The 17,949-nt window shown below is 44.6% G+C and overlaps 1 protein-coding gene across 1 annotated transcript in view; it reads left to right on the top strand.

Annotated features, from left to right (window-relative positions):
- Window positions 1-12,060, top strand: part of LOC126981908 (uncharacterized) — a 37,565-nt gene extending 25,505 nt beyond the window's left edge. The window contains exons 8-18 of the mRNA XM_050833566.1: window positions 354-508; window positions 1,562-1,644; window positions 2,159-2,298; window positions 5,498-5,698; window positions 6,183-6,352; window positions 7,470-7,601; window positions 8,358-8,435; window positions 8,574-8,765; window positions 9,507-9,656; window positions 10,272-10,480; window positions 10,867-12,060. Of these exons, the coding sequence (XP_050689523.1) occupies window positions 354-508; window positions 1,562-1,644; window positions 2,159-2,298; window positions 5,498-5,698; window positions 6,183-6,352; window positions 7,470-7,601; window positions 8,358-8,435; window positions 8,574-8,765; window positions 9,507-9,656; window positions 10,272-10,480; window positions 10,867-11,491 (2,135 nt within the window). The 3' untranslated portion in view covers window positions 11,492-12,060. The remainder of the gene's footprint in view (window positions 1-353; window positions 509-1,561; window positions 1,645-2,158; window positions 2,299-5,497; window positions 5,699-6,182; window positions 6,353-7,469; window positions 7,602-8,357; window positions 8,436-8,573; window positions 8,766-9,506; window positions 9,657-10,271; window positions 10,481-10,866) is intronic.
- The last annotated feature ends 5,889 nt before the right edge of the window (window positions 12,061-17,949 follow it).

The following is a 17,949-nucleotide window of genomic DNA, read 5'->3' as shown; positions in this document are numbered from 1 at the left end:
TTTTGCTCCCTCCTTCTTCTTTCCCTTTTTCCTCCCTACTTTCTTCCTCTTCCTCTTTATACTTCCTCCTCCTCTTCCTCTTCCTCCTCCTTCCACACTCCCTTTTCTCTTTTCCTCCATTCAATTCGCCCTCTCCCGTTCTCCCCCCCCCCCATACCACACCCCTAGCCATGGACGCCCCTAACTATCTTCCTCTTCCTCATCATACTTCCTCCTCCTCCTCCTTCTTCCACACTCCCTTTTCCCTTTTCCTCCATTCAATTCGCCCTCTCCCGTTCTCCCCCCCCCATACCACACCCCTAGCCATGGATGCCCCCTAACTAACTCTCCTCCTCCTTCGTCCCCTCCTCCAGGTAACCAGACGTACGGCAAGGTGTGTTACCTGGTGTTCCTGGCGCCGCTGCTGTGCTTCATGGTGGTGGCTCTGTTCCTCGTCAGCAGAGCGCAGGACACGCCCCTCGCCTCGGACACCCTCACATCCTTCTCCGACTTCTTCATGAACAGCAGGGTAAGCAGGAGGGGTAGGGGGCAGCAGGATGAAGAGGGGAATGGCTTAGAAGGGGGTAATGAGGGAAGGAGAGGGGAGATTTGATAAAGAAGAGGGGAAAGGAGAGGTCTAGGAGAGATTCGTTAGGTAGGGGAAGAAGAAGGAGGGAGGGGGTAAGATTAGATACAAAAAAAAGAGGGGAAAGGAGAGGTCTAGGAGAGATGTGTTAGATAGAGAAGAAGAAGGGAGGAAGAACAGAAGAGGAGGAGGGAGAAAGGGGAGTAGAAGGGTAGAGAGATAAGGAGAGAGGAAAGGAAAGGTACTGGGAAGGAATATAGGAGGAAAAAGGAGGAAATAGGGAAGAAGGGAGAAAATGAGAGGAGGAGGAGGAGGAGAAGGAGATGAGAAAAAGAGAAGGAAAAAGGAAGAAATTTGAATGTTTTAAGGAGAGGAGGAGAAGAAGGGTTAGGAAGAAGGGAGGAAGAGAAGAGAGATGGATGGTATAGGAAGAGGATAAGGAAGAAGAGAGGAAGAGAAGAAGATAGAAAGAGAAGGGGGAAGAAGAGGAGGATAGGGAAGAAAGAAGAGAGGAATGAGTGGTATAGGAAGAAGAGAGGAAGAGAATAGGGAAGAAGAAGAGGATAGGAAAGGAAGAAGAGAGAGAGAGAGGAAGGAAAGGAAAGAAAACCAATATATATAGGAAGAAGAGAGGAAGAAGAGAGGAAGAGAAGGGAGTAGAGAAGAAGATAGGAAGAGAATAGGGAAAGAAGAAGAGGATAGGAAAGGAAGAAGAGAGAGAGAGAGGAAGGAAAGGAAAGAAAACCAATATATATAGGAAGAAGAAAGGAAGAAAAGGGAGCAGAGAAGAAGATAGGAAGAGAATAGGGAAAGAGGAAGAGAAGGATAGGAAAGAAAGAAAAAAGAGAGCAGAAGAAAATGAAGGAAAAGAAAAATACCAAACCAATATATATCCTCTCATCCCTATCTCCTATCCTCATCAATCCCTCTACTTCCTATCTTTATCACCGTTTCCTTCGACCTCCCTATCTTTAATACCCCTCGCCTCCCTTACAGTCATGGATGGCCGCAAGCAGGGAGGTGTTCCTGGTCTGGGGGTTCCATGGCGCTGTTTTGCAACAAATGTCTGCTCACAACAAGTAAGAGGAGAGAGAATTTAGAGAGAGCAATCTGGTCTTTTTATGATTTGTTTTTGTTTTCATTTATCTCCTTTTTTTTTTGGTGTTTCGTTGGGGATATTTTCATTTCTCTCCCTATTTTGCATCTTCACTATTTCCTTGTCTGGTCTTTTTATCATTATTTTTTTTTTTTTTCCTTTTTCCTTCTTCTCTTCTAATTTAATTTCTTCTGTTATTTTCCTTGTCTGGTCTTTTAATAATTATTTTTCATTTTCATTTATTTTCCTTCTTCATTTCTCTCCCTATTTTGCATCTTCACTATTTCCTTGTCTGGTCTTTTTATCATTATTTTTCACTTTCATTTATTTTCCTTCTTCATTTCTCTCCCTATCTCGCACCTTCACTGTTTATTTCCTTGTCTGGTCTTTTAATAATTTTTCCTTTCAATCTATTTCCTCCACTTCTCTCCCTTTTGTCGTTTTCTCATTTGTCCGTAACCTCCGTCCCCCTCACTCATCCCCTCCTTCCCATGCAGGCGCGGTCACCCCCTGCACCGAGACACTACCCTCTTGTGGCTGGTGACGAGCTTGGTGTTGATTCTGGCAGCTGCGGCGGGCCTCAGCTGTGTGGCCGGACTCAGGGAAAGCGACCTTGCCTACAAACCGTCATCCTTTGGTGAGCACCGGGGTTAGAGACGGCTAAGGGGTGATGGGGGAATAGAAATGGGGTTAAGGGGTTTGTGGGGAGTTGGCCAGTGTTGTGTGTTTTTATTTTTTTCTCTTTTTTTTACAACAAAGGAGATGGCTTAAGGGGAAGGGCTCCCAACACCCCACTACCCTCCCATCCTTTCAACTTCCTTCTCCTCCCTTGCAAAACCAGCCCCTCTCAGCCCCTCTCAGCACCCCACTTCCCTCCCATCCTTTCAACTTCCTTCTCCTCCCTTGCAAAACCAGCCCCTCTCAGCCCCTCTCAGCACCCCACTTCCCTCCCATCCTTTCAACTTCCTTCTCCTCCCTTGCAAAACCAGCCCCTCTCAGCCCCTCTCAACACCCCACTACCCTCCCATCCATTCAACTCCCTTCTCCTCCCTTGCAAAACCAGCCCCTCTCAGCCCCTCTCAACACCCCACTACCCTCCCATCCATTCAACTCCCTTCTCCTCCCTTGCAAAACCAGCCCCTCTCAGCCCCTCTCAGCACCCCACTTCCCTCCCATCCATTCAACTCCCTTCTCCTCCCTTGCAAAACCAGCCCCTCTCAGCACCCCACTACCCTCCCATCCATTCAACACCCAACTCCTCCCTTGCAAAACCACCCCCTCTCACCCCACTTCACTCCCATCCATTCAACTCCCTCCTCCCTTGCAAACCAGCCCTCAGCCCCTTTCAACACCCCACTTCCCTCCTATCCTTTCAACTCCTTCTCCTCCTTGCAAAACCAGCCCCTCTCAGCACCCCACTTCCCTCCCATCCATTCAACTCCCTTCTCCTCCCTTGCAAAACCAGCCCCTCTCAACACCCCACTTCCCTCCCATCCATTCAACTCCCTTCTCCTCCCTTGCAAAACCAGCCCCTCTCAGCCCCTCTCAACACCCCACTACCCTCCCATCCTTTCAACTCCCTTCTCCTCCCTTGCAAAACCAGCCCCTTTCAACACCCCACTACCCTCCCATCCTTTCAACTCCCTTCTCCTCCCTTGCAAAACCAGCCCCTTTAAACACCCCACTTCCCTCCTATCCTTCAACTTCTCCTCCCTTGCAAAACCAGCCCCTCTCAACACCCCACTACCCTCCCATCCTTTCAACTCCTCCTCCCTTGCAAAACCAGCCCCTCTCAGCCCCTCTCAACACCCCACTACCCTCCCATCCTTTCAACTCCTCCTCCCTTGCAAAACCAGCCCTTTCAACACCCCACCCTCCCATCCTTTCAACTTCCTTCTCCTCCCTTGCAAAACCAGCCCCTCTCAACACCCCACTACCCTCCCATCCATTCAACTCCCTTCTCCTCCCTTGCAAAACCAGCCCCTTTCAACACCCCACTACCCTCCCATCCTTTCAACTCCCTTCTCCTCCCTTGCAAAACCAGCCCCTTTCAACACCCCACTACCCTCCCATCCTTTCAACTCCCTTCTCCTCCCTTGCAAAACCAGCCCCTCTCAACACCCCACTACCCTCCCATCCTTTCAACTCCCTTCTCCTCCCTTGCAAAACCAGCCCCTTTCAACACCCCACTACCCTCCCATCCATTCAACTCCCTTCTCCTCCCTTGCAAAACCAGCCCCTCTCAACACCCCACTACCCTCCCATCCATTCAACTCCCTTCTCCTCCTTGCAAAACCAGCCCCTTTCAACACCCCACTACCCTCCCATCCTTTCAACTCCCTTCTCCTCCCTTGCAAAACCAGCCCCTCTCAACACCCCACTACCCTCCCATCCATTCAACTCCCTTCTCCTCCCTTGCAAAACCAGCCCCTCTCAACACCCCACTTCACTCCCATCCATTCAACTCCCTTCTCCTCCCTTGCAAAACCAGCCCCTCTCAGCCCCTCTCAACACCCCACTACCCTCCCATCCTTTCAACTTCCTTCTCCTCCCTTGCAAAACCAGCCCCTTTAAACACCCCACTTCCCTCCCATCCATTCAACTCCCTTCTCCTCCCTTGCAAAACCAGCCCCTTTAAACACCCCACTACCCTCCCATCCATTCAACTCCCTTCTCCTCCCTTGCAAAACCAGCCCCTTTAAACACCCCACTTCCCTCCTATCCTTTCAACTCCCTTCTCCTCCCTTGCAAAACCAGCCCCTTTAAACACCCCACTTCCCTCCTATCCTTTCAACTCCCTTCTCCTCCCTTGCAAGACCAGCCCCTTTCAGCACCCCACTGCCCTCCTATCCTTTCAACTCCCTTCTCCTCCCTTGCAAGACCAGCCCCTTTCAGCACCCCACTGCCCTCCTATCCTTTCAACTCCCTTCTCCTCCCTTGCAAGACCAGCCCCTTTAAACACCCCACTTCCCTCCTATCCTTTCAACTCCTTCTCCTCCCTTGCAAGACCAGCCCCTTTCAGCACCCCACTGCCCTCCTATCCTTTCAACTCCCTTCTCCTCCCTTGCAAGACCAGCCCCTTTCAGCACCCCACTTCCCTCCTATCCTTTCAACTCCCTTCTCCTCCCTTGCAAAACCAGCCCCTTTCTACACCCCTACCCTCCCATCCTTTCAACTCCTCCTCCTTGCAAAACCAGCCCTCTCAGCCCTCTCAGCACCCCACTTCCCTCCTATCCTTTCAACTCCCTTCTCCTCCCTTGCAAAACCAGCCCCTTTAAACACCCCACTTCCCTCCTATCCTTTCAACTCCCTTCTCCTCCCTTGCAAAACCAGCCCCTCTCAACACCCCACTACCCTCCCATCCATTCAACTCCCTTCTCCTCCCTTGCAAAACCAGCCCCTTTAAACACCCCACTTCCCTCCCATCCTTTCAACTTCCTTCTCCTCCCTTGCAAAACAAGCCCCTTTAAAACCCCACTTCCTCCTATCCTTTCAACTCCTTCTCCTCCCTTGCAAGACCAGCCCCTCTCAGCCCCTATCACCACCCCACTTCCCTCCTATCCTTTCAACTCCCTTCTCCTCCCTTGCAAGACCAGCCCCTTTAAACACCCCACTTCCCTCCTATCCTTTCAACTCCCTTCTCCTCCCTTGCAAGACCAGCCCCTTTCAGCACCCCACTGCCCTCCTATCCTTTCAACTCCCTTCTCCTCCCTTGCAAAACCAGCCCCTTTAAACACCCCACTTCCCTCCCATCCTTTCAACTCCCTTCTCCTCCCTTGCAAAACCAGCCCCTCTCAGCACCCCTCAGCACCCCACTCACCCCTCTTCCCCCCCAGAGACCACCCAGCGCGCCCAGTTCCTCACCGAGCATCAGGAGTACAGCTACACCCGTGACCTCCGCCTTGAGACCTTCATGCGCCACCACCTCCAAATTGACCCGCCGACCCCCGCCCTGCGCGCTGACCTGTACCTCCACCACGACAACCTCTACGCCGGCATACGCATCCGCCCGCCCCCCCTGCGCCCCACTCCACTAGGTAAGGTTAGCGTGATGGGTGTGTGAGAAAGTTAGTATGAGGAGATGGAGAGTGATTGAAGGGAAGGGAGAATATTGAAGGTTGAAAATGTGGAAATATGAGAAATATATGATAATTAATATATATTCTTTCTCCTCCTCCTCCTCCTCCTCCTTTTTCTCTCTCTCCTCCTTGCTCTTCTTATTTCTTCTCATGTTTCTCCTCCTCCTCTTCCTCCTCCTCCTCCTTTTTCTCCTCCTCCTCCTTGTTCTTCTTATTTCTTCTGTTTCTCTTCCTCCTTCTTCTTCTTCTTTTCCTCCTCCACCTCCTCCTCCTCTTCTTTCTCCTCATTTTCCTTATTTTCTCCTCCATATAACCTTTCTCTTCCATCTGCCCTAATTTCTCTCCTCCTCCTCCTTCTCCTTTCCTACTCTCCCCTTCTCCTTCTCCTGCTCTTCCTCTCCTCCTCCTCCCCATATTCCTTCCCCTCCCCCCTCCCCCTCAGCCCCAGGGAAGCGCGGCCCCTCGTCATCCCCCCCCAGCGGCTACCAGTCCCTGCGGTTGGCCACGGAGCTGTTCCCGGCACTACTGGCTGTGAACGGCGCGCAGAAAATCTCACCCTTCTGGTCCTCACTCTTCTACCTCAGCCTCCTGCTCTTCGGCATAGCTCAGCAGGTGACGTAGCCAGGATGTGTAGGGAGGAGGAGAAACTTAGAAGTATGAGGAAAAGATGTAGCCGGGATGTGTAGGGAGGAGGAGAAACTTAGAAGTATGAGGAAAAGACATAGCCGGGATGTGTAGGGAGGAGGAGAAACTTAGAAGTATGAGGAAAAGACATAGCCGGGATGTGTAGGGAGGAGGAGAAACTTAGAAGTATGAGGAAAAGACATAGCCGGGATGTGTAGGGAGGAGGAGAAACTTAGAAGTATGAGGAAAAGACATAGCCGGGATGTGTAGGGAGGAGGAGAAACTTAGAAGTATGAGGAAAAGACATAGCCGGGATGTGTAGGGAGGAGGAGAAACTTAGAAGTGTGAGGAAAAGACATAGTCGGGATGTGTAGGGAGGAGGAGAAACTTAGAAGTGTGAGGAAAAGACATAGTCGGGATGTGTAGGGAGGAGGAGAAACTTAGAAGTGTGAGGAAAAGACATAACCAGGATGTGTAGGGAGGAGGAGAAACTTAGAAGTGTGAGGAAAAGACATAGCCAGGATGTGTAGGGAGGAGGAGAAACTTAGTAGTATGAGGAAAAGATGCAGGTTAAGTCATTTTAAGTGATTACAAGTACATAGTTATAATGACTTATGTCTTTTCGTTGTACTTCTAAGTTTCTCCTCCTTCCTACACATCCCAGAAATTACACAGGAAATTTAAAAAGCCTAAAATATCTTCCACCGAACTATTGGAAACTGTACTATTTGAGGGACAACTGTATATATATTCAAACCTTTGTCACAGATGATTTGAAAGTGTGAAGGTATGGACGAAGATGGTAGATTGTGTAGATATACGTGCGAGGTCTGAGAGGGGCGGAAGGGAGGACGAAAGGAAGAGAAGGGAGGAAAGGGAGTAAGAGGGCGAGGAGATAGGATAGAGGGGATAGGCAGTTATGTCCTTACCCAATCCCCATCCTTCCTCACCCTTCCTTCTAATCCCCCTAAAATCCTCCCTACTTCCCCGTCATCCCCCAGAATGTAACCTAACACCTTCCTTTTTTTTTTTTTTGCCTCCGAACCCCAAAAAAATTAGCTAATACCTCTCCGCTCAACCCTACCTATCCCCTTCCTCTCCCCAGTTGGCGGTGTGGCGGACAGTGGTTGAGGCGGTCATCTCCATCAATCGACAGCGGCTTCAGGCGTGGGAGACCTTCATAACCTTTCTCTGCTGCCTCTTTGGGTTCTCTGCGGCGCTACCCATGGCCACAGGGGTAAGTGGTGGTAGTAGTAGTAGTAGTAGTAGTAGTAGGGGTAGTGGTAGTTTTTGTATTATTTTTTGTATTGTTTTTTCTAAGTATAGTAGTGGTAGCAATAGTAGTAGTAGTAGTAGTAGTAGTAGTAGTAGTAGTAGTAGTAGTAGTAGTAGTAGTAGGGGTAGTGGTAGTTTTTGTATTATTTTTTGTATTGTTTTTTCTAAGCATAGTAGTGGTAGCAATAGTAGTAGTAGTAGTAGTAGTAGTAGTAGTAGTAGTAGTAGTAGTAGTAGTAGTAGTAGTAGTGGTAGATATTTTTTCTTATGTATATCTTGTATTGTTATTTATTTCTTCATTTCATGGTTATTTTTATCTTCTTTTTTGTGTTTTAATTTTTTGGTTATGTCCATTTTTCTCTCCCTTTCCTTATCTTCTTCCTGTTTTTCTTACTTCCTCCCTTCATCTCCTTTTTCTTCATTTCCCTTTCTTTCCTTTATTTTCCTCCTTTTCTTCCTTTATTTCTTCCTTTTATTCCTTCATTCATTCACTGTGTTATTTTCTTCTACTGTTCCTCCTCCTCCTCCTCCTCCTCTACTTTCTCTTCCTTCTACCCTAATTTCTCTCCTCCTCCTTCTCCTTCTTCTTCTACTGTTCCTCCTCCTCCTTCTCCTCCTCCTCCATGTAATCTTTCTCCTCCTTCTACCCTAATTTCTCTCCTCCTTCTTACACCCGAACATATTTTTGCACGACTAACACTGTTCCTCCTTCCCCCAGGCCGGCATCCATATCATCTACTTCTTGGATTATGTGATAAGCTGTGGCTGGTGGCTTATGATACTTCAGCTGGTGCAGGTGAGAGAGAGAGAGAGAGAGAGAGAGAGAGAAAGAGAGAGAGAGAGAGAGATGACTATACACAAAACAAAAAGTAAATATATAAATAAACACAAAAAACAAACATACTAACACACCCTTCCCTCCCCTCCTAAACAGATCTTCGCGCTTCTCTTCGTGCGTGGAAAACCGTACAGCGGGCAGGACATCGTGCGGGAACTGATGGGGCGTCAAGAGCAGTGCCGCGGGTTGTGGTTGGCGCCGCTCACCTCCTTCTCCTGGAACATCGTCATCCCTGTCGGCCTACTCATCCTCTCCATCTCATCCTTCAAGTCGGGGCAGTTTAGGGAGGTGAGTGATGGGATGTGTGGGGAGGAGGGGGAGGGTGTTCTTTTAAGTTCCCATGTGGTCTAATGCCTTGATTTCTAGTCCTTAACCCGTCCGCTGCGATTGGCACGGATTTGGCCTTCACTGGTATTCTGGTAACATACACTCCCAGGTCCTTCTCTGCCTCTGTGGTGGATAGTGGAGTGTTTCCCATGTGGTATTGGTATGCTGGATATCCCTTCACTGGTAGCCTGGTAACATACACTCCCAGGTCCTTCTCTGCCTCTGTGGTGGATAGTGGAGTGTTTCCCATGTGGTATTGGTATGCTGGATATTCCCTCCCAAGGTGCATGACTTTACATTTTTCTTCATTGAATTGTAGCAGCCACTTTTTGTTCCATTCCTGTAGCTTGGTGAGGTGTGCTTGTAGGAAATCTGTAGTCAAGGGGTTAATACAGTCCCCAAGTCTCCATGTCATTATCTAAGACCCAAAATTCTGTCCCTGACTATCATCCCATTCCCCCTTGTCAAATACGTATGTCAACTTTGTCGACAAAATGTTTTAAAATACGACCCTCTCTCACCAAGTCCCACAGTCTTCAACCCCATCACTCCTTATAAATCTAAACAGTCTCCCCCAGTCTCCTTAGCTCCCAGTCTTAAGGTCACCATTATCACCCTTCATTTCTAGTCCCTAACTCTCATCCTAGTCCCCATATCCCTAGCCGGTCTCCATTCCTGCTAACCGGTCCTTCCCTCTCACAGGTGTTTGCGTGGTCCAGCTCCCAGTACTGGCCGGTGTGGGTGTGCCAGCTGGCGGCGGCACTGCAGCTGGCACCCATCCTGCTGGTGCCGCTGGTGGGGGTGTTTCAGACCTGCCGATACCTGGCACTCACCGATGAAGACCTGTTTGAGGTGAGGGGGAGGGAGGGAAGCTGGGCGGAATATACACACATACACACACATAGAAAACTCATGTATATAACTTACTAAGAAAATACACATACAAACATACTTACTGTACATAGAAAATACACACTCATGCACACAGTCAAAACATACATATATACTTACACACACATAGAAAACTCATATATATAGCTTACTTAGAAAATACACATACAAACATACTTCCTCTACATTGAAAATACACATTCATGCACACAGTCAAAACATACATATATACATACAAAACACACATTATGCATACAAAACAAACAAAATGAAATACAAAATACAAAAAATAAAAGAAATAACTACAATACAAATAAAAAAAGGAAAAAAACATATATTTTACCCTTGAACTGCATAAAGAAAAAATAAAATAACAAATAAAAATATAGATTAAGGAAACAAACAGCATAATCCACAAAAACAAAACAGTGCCCCTTATTTTCTCCCCTTCAGAGGACTCACTGTCAAAAAATTAATAAAGGAAATAGATAAAAATAAGAATCATATCAATAAACAAATAAAAATACATAACCTTAAAAAAATATAACAGTGCCCCTTATTTTTTCTCCCCTTCAGAGGATCCAACTCCTGTACCGTCCGTCCCTCCTGCAAAGGGCGCGGGGGCTGGACGGTTTCCTGCCCCACTCGGAGGACACGGAGAGGGTGGACGGGGGGGCCGGCGAGGGTGGGGAGGACTCCGAGGGCAGCCTGACCCCCCGCCCCTACAGCGACCCCCCTCCCAAGTACACACCGCCCCCCTCCTACTCCACGGCGACTGGGGCAAGGTGAGGAGGGGAGGGGAAGGGGAAGGGAAAAGAGAGGAAAGGAAAGGAAAGAGGAGGGGAAGGGGAAAGAAATACAGAAGGGGAAGAGGAAGGAAAGGAAGGAAAAGGGAAGTAGAGGAAGAGGAAGGAGATAAGGAGGAGGAGGAGAAGGATTTGTTGTGGAGATTTGATTTCATTATAATTTTTTTTCCTTTTAATATAATGTAAGAGAAGGGGAAGAGAAGAAGAAAAGGAAGGGGAAGGAGGAGAAGGAAGGTTGTTGTGTTAAGTGGGGATTTCATTTTTGTATAATAGTTTCTTTGTTTATATATCTAAGGTTATTTTTACTTATTTATTCATTATTCTATTTCCCTGAACGCTCACTCACTTATCTTCCCCTTCCACAGATTCGCCAAACTCGTCAACACAAGCTTACGGCACAGCATGCGACGTCTACGCGACACACTACGCTCTGGGCAGGCACCCACAGCCCCAACCCCCCCCACCGAGGACACCCAAGCCACCCGAGACCCCGAGAGCGGCCCCACAGCCCCCCGCACCACCCCGTACATCCCCCCACCCGATTACGTCTCCTCCCCTCCACAGTACTCCACGCTGGACCCACTACGTCGGCAACAAGCTTTAGCAGCCTTGAACGCATCCTCAACACCCAATACGAGTGCGTGCGTGAAGGTGGATGGTGAGGACGCACACCCACACCCCTTACACGCCACCTCGCACCCCCCACACACCCCTCCCTCATCGTCCTTCAGCCGGTCATCAAGTTTCCGTCGATCCGGGCTGAGGCGTAGCATAGCGTCGGGGGTTCGTCGAAGCGCGAGAAGGCTTGCGGCGAGTCTGGGGATGGCGACGGGAGGGGAGGATGACGGGGATAGGCTAGTGGGGGTTGGTGGTGATAGGGGTGGTGGCGAGGGGACTGGGGAAGGGCAGGGGAGCGGGCAACAAGGAGGGCAGCAGCAACAGCCATATGTATACACCAACCTGGAGCTTCTGTCGCACTCCCACGCATGAGGAGAGTACGGCAGCGATATTTGGTTGGTTCCGATCTTTGTGTTTGTTGTTGATTGCCTTTCCTGTGTAGTTTATATGAGTTAACGGTTTCATATTTTGTTTTGTTTATTTTTTCCTCCCTTTGTAGTTTATTAATTAGAATATTTTACTTTTTTATCGATGTTACTGTCGCTACGTCTCACAGTTTTCGACATATTTTTCAATGTTTTCAGTTTTTATTTTCAACATTATTATTTTCAACACTAGGCCTACACTCATTTTTTTTCCTTGGGGGTGAGCTTCCTTCTTTCCTCTACCTATTAACAAAGATTTACACCATCAATATATTTCATTACCATACGTACATATTTCATTTATAAGAAGGTCAACATATTCTCTCTTCTCCTTCCTTCCTTCCTGTTCGAACCAATAATTTCTTTTGCTTCTTTTCTCATCACCTCAGATTTACACCATCAATATATCTCTTCATTACCATACGTACATATTTTATTTGTGAGGAGGTCAACATATTCTTCTCCTTCCTTCCTTCCTGAACCAATAATTTCTTTTGCTTCTTTTCTCATCACACCAAACACACCTCAACGGAAAACCCGAATTCACTGGGAAGGGAAATAGTACTTACAGACGACACGAGAAGTCAGAACGCACAAAAAAACAAATATCTCAACCCAGATTCATACGTCATTACTGTCGGGGAATTTTACGTCAGATTTGAAGTTATTTTGAGTTGGTGGTTAATAGGACTTTGCGGTTTTTAGGAAAGTGTGATTGTTAGGAGTTGGTGGTTAATACATCAAGTTTGAAGTTAATTTGAGTTGGTGGTTAATAGAACTTTGCAGTTTATAGGAAAGTGTGATTGTTGGAAATTGGTGGTTAATATGTCCAGTTTAAAGTTAATTTGAGTTGGTGGTTAATAGAACTTTGCGGTTTTTAGGAAAGTGTGATTGTTAGGAGTTGGTTAATACATCAAATTTGAAGTTAATTTGAGTTGGTGGTTAGTAGAACTTTGCGTTTTTTAGGAAAGTGTGATTGTTAGGAGTTGGTTAATACATCAAATTTGAAGTTAATTTGAGTTGGTGGTTAATAGAACTTTGCGGTTTTTAGGAAAGTGTGATTGTTAGGAGTTGGTTAATACATCAAATTTGAAGTTAATTTGAGTTGTTGGTTAATAGAACTTTGCGGTTTTTAGGAAAGTGTGATTGTTAGGAGTTGGTTAATGCGTCAAGTTTGAAGTTATTTTGAGTTGGTGGTTAATAGAACTTTGCGGTTTATAGGAAAGTGTGATTGTTGGAAATTGGTGGTTAATATGTCAAGTTTAGAGTTAATTTGAGTTGTTGGTTAATAGAAGTTTGTGGTTGCTAGGAATTTCTGGTTGATACGAATTAGCGATTAATACGAATTTGTAGTTAATAGGAATTTCTGGTTAATACGAATTTGTTAAGATGAATTCCTGGTTAATACGAATTTGTTAGGATGAATTTCTAGTTTATACAAATTAGCGATTAATACGAATTTGTAGTTAATAGGAATTTCTGGTTAATACGAATTTGTTAAGATGAATTCTTATCTCTGAATTTGTTAAGATGAATTCAATTTGTTAAGATGAATTCAATTTGTTAAGATGAATTAATTTGTTAAGATGAATTAATTTGTTAAGATGAATTCCTGGTTAATACGAATTTGTTAAGATGAATTCCTGGTTAATACGAATTTGTTAAGATGAATTCCTGGTTAATACGAATTTGTTAAGATGAATTCCTGGTTAATACGAATTTGTTAGGATGAATTTCTAGTTTATACAAATTAGCGATTAATACAAATTTGTAGTCCCCATTCACGACATTCCTTTAGCCTAAATTTGTAGTGATGTCGAACAAAAATTATCTCGCAAAAAAAAAAAAAAAAAAAAAAACGAAATTACGCAACCTAAATTAACCTCCCTACATCTCTCTTTGTCATGTTTTGTAACCTCCCTACAACTCTCCTCATCTCTATAAAATCCTGTTGTTCCCTTAGGCTCAATCTGCAGGAACGTCACATAAGATTAACCCACAAAAGAACGACACAGGATGATGCTGTAACCTAACCTAACCTCGCTACAACTCTCCTCATCTCTATAAAATCCCTTCGTTCCTTTAGCCTTAATCTGCAGGAACAGCGAACATAAACTAACCCCCAAGAATAGCAACAGGAGACCATACTGTAACCTAACCTAACCTCCGTACAACTCTCATCATCTCTATAAAATCCCATCGTTCCCTTAGCCTTAATCTGCAGGAACAGCGAACATAAACTAACCCCCAAGAATAGCAACAGGAGACCATACTGTAACCTAACCTAACCTCCCTACAACTCTCCTCATCTCTATAAAATCCCATCGTTCCCTTAGCCTTAATCTGCAGGAACAGCGAACATAAACTAACCCCCAAGAATAGCAACAGGAGATCATACTGTAACCTAACCAAACCTCGCTACAACTCTCATCATCTCTATAAAATCCCTTCGTTCCCTTAGCCTTAATCTGCAAGAACAGCGAACATAAACTAACCCCCAAGAATAGCAACAGGAGACCATACTGTAACCTAACCAAACCTTGCTACAACTCTCCTCATCTCTATAAAATCCCATCGTTCCCTTAGCCTTAATCTGCAGGAACAGCGAACATAAACTAACCCCCAAGAAGAGCGACACAAGAGCATACCATAACCTAACCTCCCTCCGACTCTCTCCGTCATGTTTATAAAGTCCCGTACGTACTTTTAGTTTGTTGTGTATAGGACCATTATTTTCCGTTCCGTCGGTGCTCTGCGAACTTAAAAGCGCTTAGGCATTAATATTTATAGTGTGTGTATATACTATTTCCACTGAATGTGATTACGTACTTGTCATTTATCGCTATTGTAGGTTAAGGCGTTACTGACAGACAGCCAGACAGACGGACAGCTGGTTAGTAGTCACCCACCTGCTATGTATACAGAGTCCCCCTTTTTATTCAGTTTTTTTCATCGATCTTCAGAGTGTATGTTCGGATTGTATATAAGATGAAAAGACATTAAACCTATACCTATACCCACTTATTTAACCATTTTCTCAGCTTTCAGAGTTGATGTCCAGTTACAGATAAGCCAAAAGTTCATGTACGTTAAGCTATCAGTTGTAACCAGGTGAGAATAGACGTGTTATCTATTGTTTCCTCTTTCGTCGCATATTGTCGTTTGCGTACCCATGGAAACATTCCCTTTTATTCAGACGCTGTGTTCGGCTACAGATATTACGTTCAGTTCTACACGAGGCAAACGGTCGTATATATAAAGGAAACAATCGTACGCAGGTGTAGACCGACGTATTCTTGATTTCTTTCTCTCTGTGTCGCATATTCCGTCCTTTGCGTACCCATAGAAACATTCCCCTTTATTCAGATATTATGTTCGGTTATACACAAGGCAAAATGTCATATATATAAAGGAAACAATCGTACGCAGGTGTAGTCCGACGTATTCTCGATGTCTTTCTCTCTGTGTCGCATATTCCGTCCTTTGCGTACCCATAGAAACATTCCCCTTTATTCAGATATTATGTTCAGTTATACACAAGGCAAACGGTCGTATATATAAAGGAAACAATCGTACGCAGGTGTAGACCGACGTATTCTCGATGTCTTTCTCTCTGTGTCGCGTATTCCGTCCTTTGCGTACCCATAGAAACATTCCTCTTTATTCAGATATGTTCAGTTATACACAAGGCAAACGGTCGTATATATAAAGGAAACAATTATAGTGTAGTAGTAGACCGATTTCTCGATGTCTTTCTCTCGCGTGCGTATCGCCTCTTTGCGTACCATAGTGCGTATTCCCGTCCTTTATGCACTCCATAGAAACATTCCCTTTATTCAGATATGTTCAGTTATACACAAGGCAAATATATAAAGGAAACAATGGTGTAGAATTCTCGATTTCCTTCTCTCTGTGTCGCATATTCTGTCCTTTGCGTACCCATAGAAACATTCCTCTTTATTCAGATATGTTCAGTTATACACAAGGCAAAATGTCGTATATATAAAGGAAACAATCGTACGCAGGTGTAGACCGACGTATTCTCGATGTCTTTCTCTCTGTGTCGCATATTCTGTGTTCCGCAATAAAGTGTCTTAGTCTGTTGCCTTCCACCAGCTGGTTCTCGTCTGTGTGTCTGTGTGTGAGTGTATACGTGAGTGTGTGTGTGTGTGTGTGTTTGTGAGCATCTGTGGTGCAGCTGGTGCCTATCTGTCCACAGTTGGTTTAGGGATGACAGAATAAAGGTGAGAAGAAGAGTAATTTTTTGAGCATTCACCTTGGCATCGCAACTCCTGGGTCACAGGGCGCCGAATTTAATACAGAACGACGTATTATATTCTTAAACAATAAAACCGGAAAAAACAGCAATAAAACTATATAAAACTATAGTTGTATATAAAATCAGTTAAAAAGGTAAAAAGAAGAGTAATTTTTTGAGCATTCACCTTGGCATCGCAACTCCTGGGTCACATGGCGCCGAATTTAATACAGAACGACGTATTATATTCTTAAACAATACAACCGGAAAAAAAACTATATAAAATCAGTTAAAAAGGTGAGGAGTGATTTTTTGAGCATTCACCTTGGCATCGCAACTCCTGGGTCACATTGCGCCGAATTTAATACAGAACTACGTATTATATTCTTAAACAATACAACCGCAAAAAACACCAATAAAACTATATAAAATCAGTTAAAAGATGAGAAGAAGAGGGTTGAAGTGTGAGGTATTTTTCCTCTCTCTTGTTTTTTGTCTGTGCAGAGGAGTAAGGTTTTGTTTTTTGGATATTTTTTGTTGCCCTTTTTTTTCAGGGTTGGTCTTTCTATTCCTCTCTCTTTATATTTTTTTTTCCCATCTCTTGTAATTTTTCTTTTCCTTTTTCCTTTTATCTTTTTTGGGGGGTATCTCTTCCATTCTTTTTCTTGTCATATTTCTTTTCCTTTTTCCTTTTTTTGTGTGTCTTTTCCATCCTTCTTCTCTCGTCATTTTTCTTTTTCTATTTCCTTTTTTTTTTTTGTATCTATTCGATCCTTCTTCTTTTGCCATTTTTCTTTTCCTTTTCCTATTTTTTTTATTTATTTATTTACTTTTTGGTATCATTTCATTCTTCTTCTAGAGTGGGGGCAAGGTGGGGATGAGTGGGGATATATTATAAGGATAAGTGGGGAGTATAAAGATGAGTGGGGAGTATAGGGATGAGTGGGGAGTATAGGGATGAGTGGGGAGAGGGGGGGATGTATGGCAATGAGTGGGGATAGATGGGGATGAATGGGGAGGGAGGAGATGACTGGAGGGATGGGTGACATTTTTTTCATTATAAATAGAACAGAAGGCAACTCTATGGAAAAAAAAGTAATAGGCATCGTTTAATAAGAACATCAAGTATTTAATTTATTTTATCTACATCGGAATTCAATTGTCAAGGAAAAAAAACAACAATTTCAAACAGCAACAATATTATACATCAATTAGTTTACTTTTTCACAGCTACACCAACACCCAAGTGGAGGGAGAATACATTAAAGAGAAAAGTGTGTTAAAATATATGTACAATTATTATAAAGAGGTGTAGGTCTATGTACGTGTGTGTGTGTGTGTTTGTCAGAGCTGGGACTACCGATTGACATTTGGGATGATACCGATCATTCGGTATTTTGAAGAAACTACGAATACCGCTACCGATCGCATGATTGGCAGTCAATCGGTATCGGTAGATTGAAAACTTTTGTTAAGACTTAAGAGAAACGGACAAGTTTCAACACGTTGCATCTAGGGAAGCAGTTAGCAGGAAATTCCAGGTATTACTTTGGCGTCATCAGCCAATCACCGGCCGTTCTGGGCGTTCTCAAATCAGAGGCAGCCACGACCTAGCAGATTCTCGCTCCGCCAAAAGTTTTGTTTGGCCTGCGTAGCCTACACCTACGCTCTAGCTCCTCCGCGCTCGAAGGGAAGAAATTTATTTTGTGAAAGTTAATAAATAATGCTGTATTGTCTAGTTTGTTTAAATTTAACTTTTTTTCAGTTTGATGTTTATTTTTTGAGGGAGAAATTCATTTATTAAATAAGTTATGTATTTTTGAACTTAAAAAAGGTATTAAAAGACTCTAATTTACTTCTATTATTAAGTTAACAGAAATAATAGAGAAATAACTTAAACAGGGTGTTAGGGGCCTTTAAAAGCATTTTTATTATATAATTATAGAGTTTTTAATCTAAATCTATACGGTAGATTTCTGAAAAATCTACCGATCTACCGATACCGATTGGACGCGGCTCGCTACCGACTACCGATACCGGTGGTAGATTTTTTCTACAGAATCCCAGCTCTGGTGTTTGTGTATGGAAGATGATAGTTACTGTGTGTGTGTGTGTGTGAGCGTGTAGGATAGGTGAAGGTATGTATG

The sequence above is a fragment of the Eriocheir sinensis genome, chromosome 49, assembly GCF_024679095.1.
Source record: "Eriocheir sinensis breed Jianghai 21 chromosome 49, ASM2467909v1, whole genome shotgun sequence".
In the NCBI taxonomy this organism is placed as follows: Eukaryota; Metazoa; Arthropoda; class Malacostraca; order Decapoda; family Varunidae; genus Eriocheir; species Eriocheir sinensis.
Note: the sequence above shows the minus strand (reverse complement) of the source record. Positions and strands in the feature narration are given on the sequence as shown.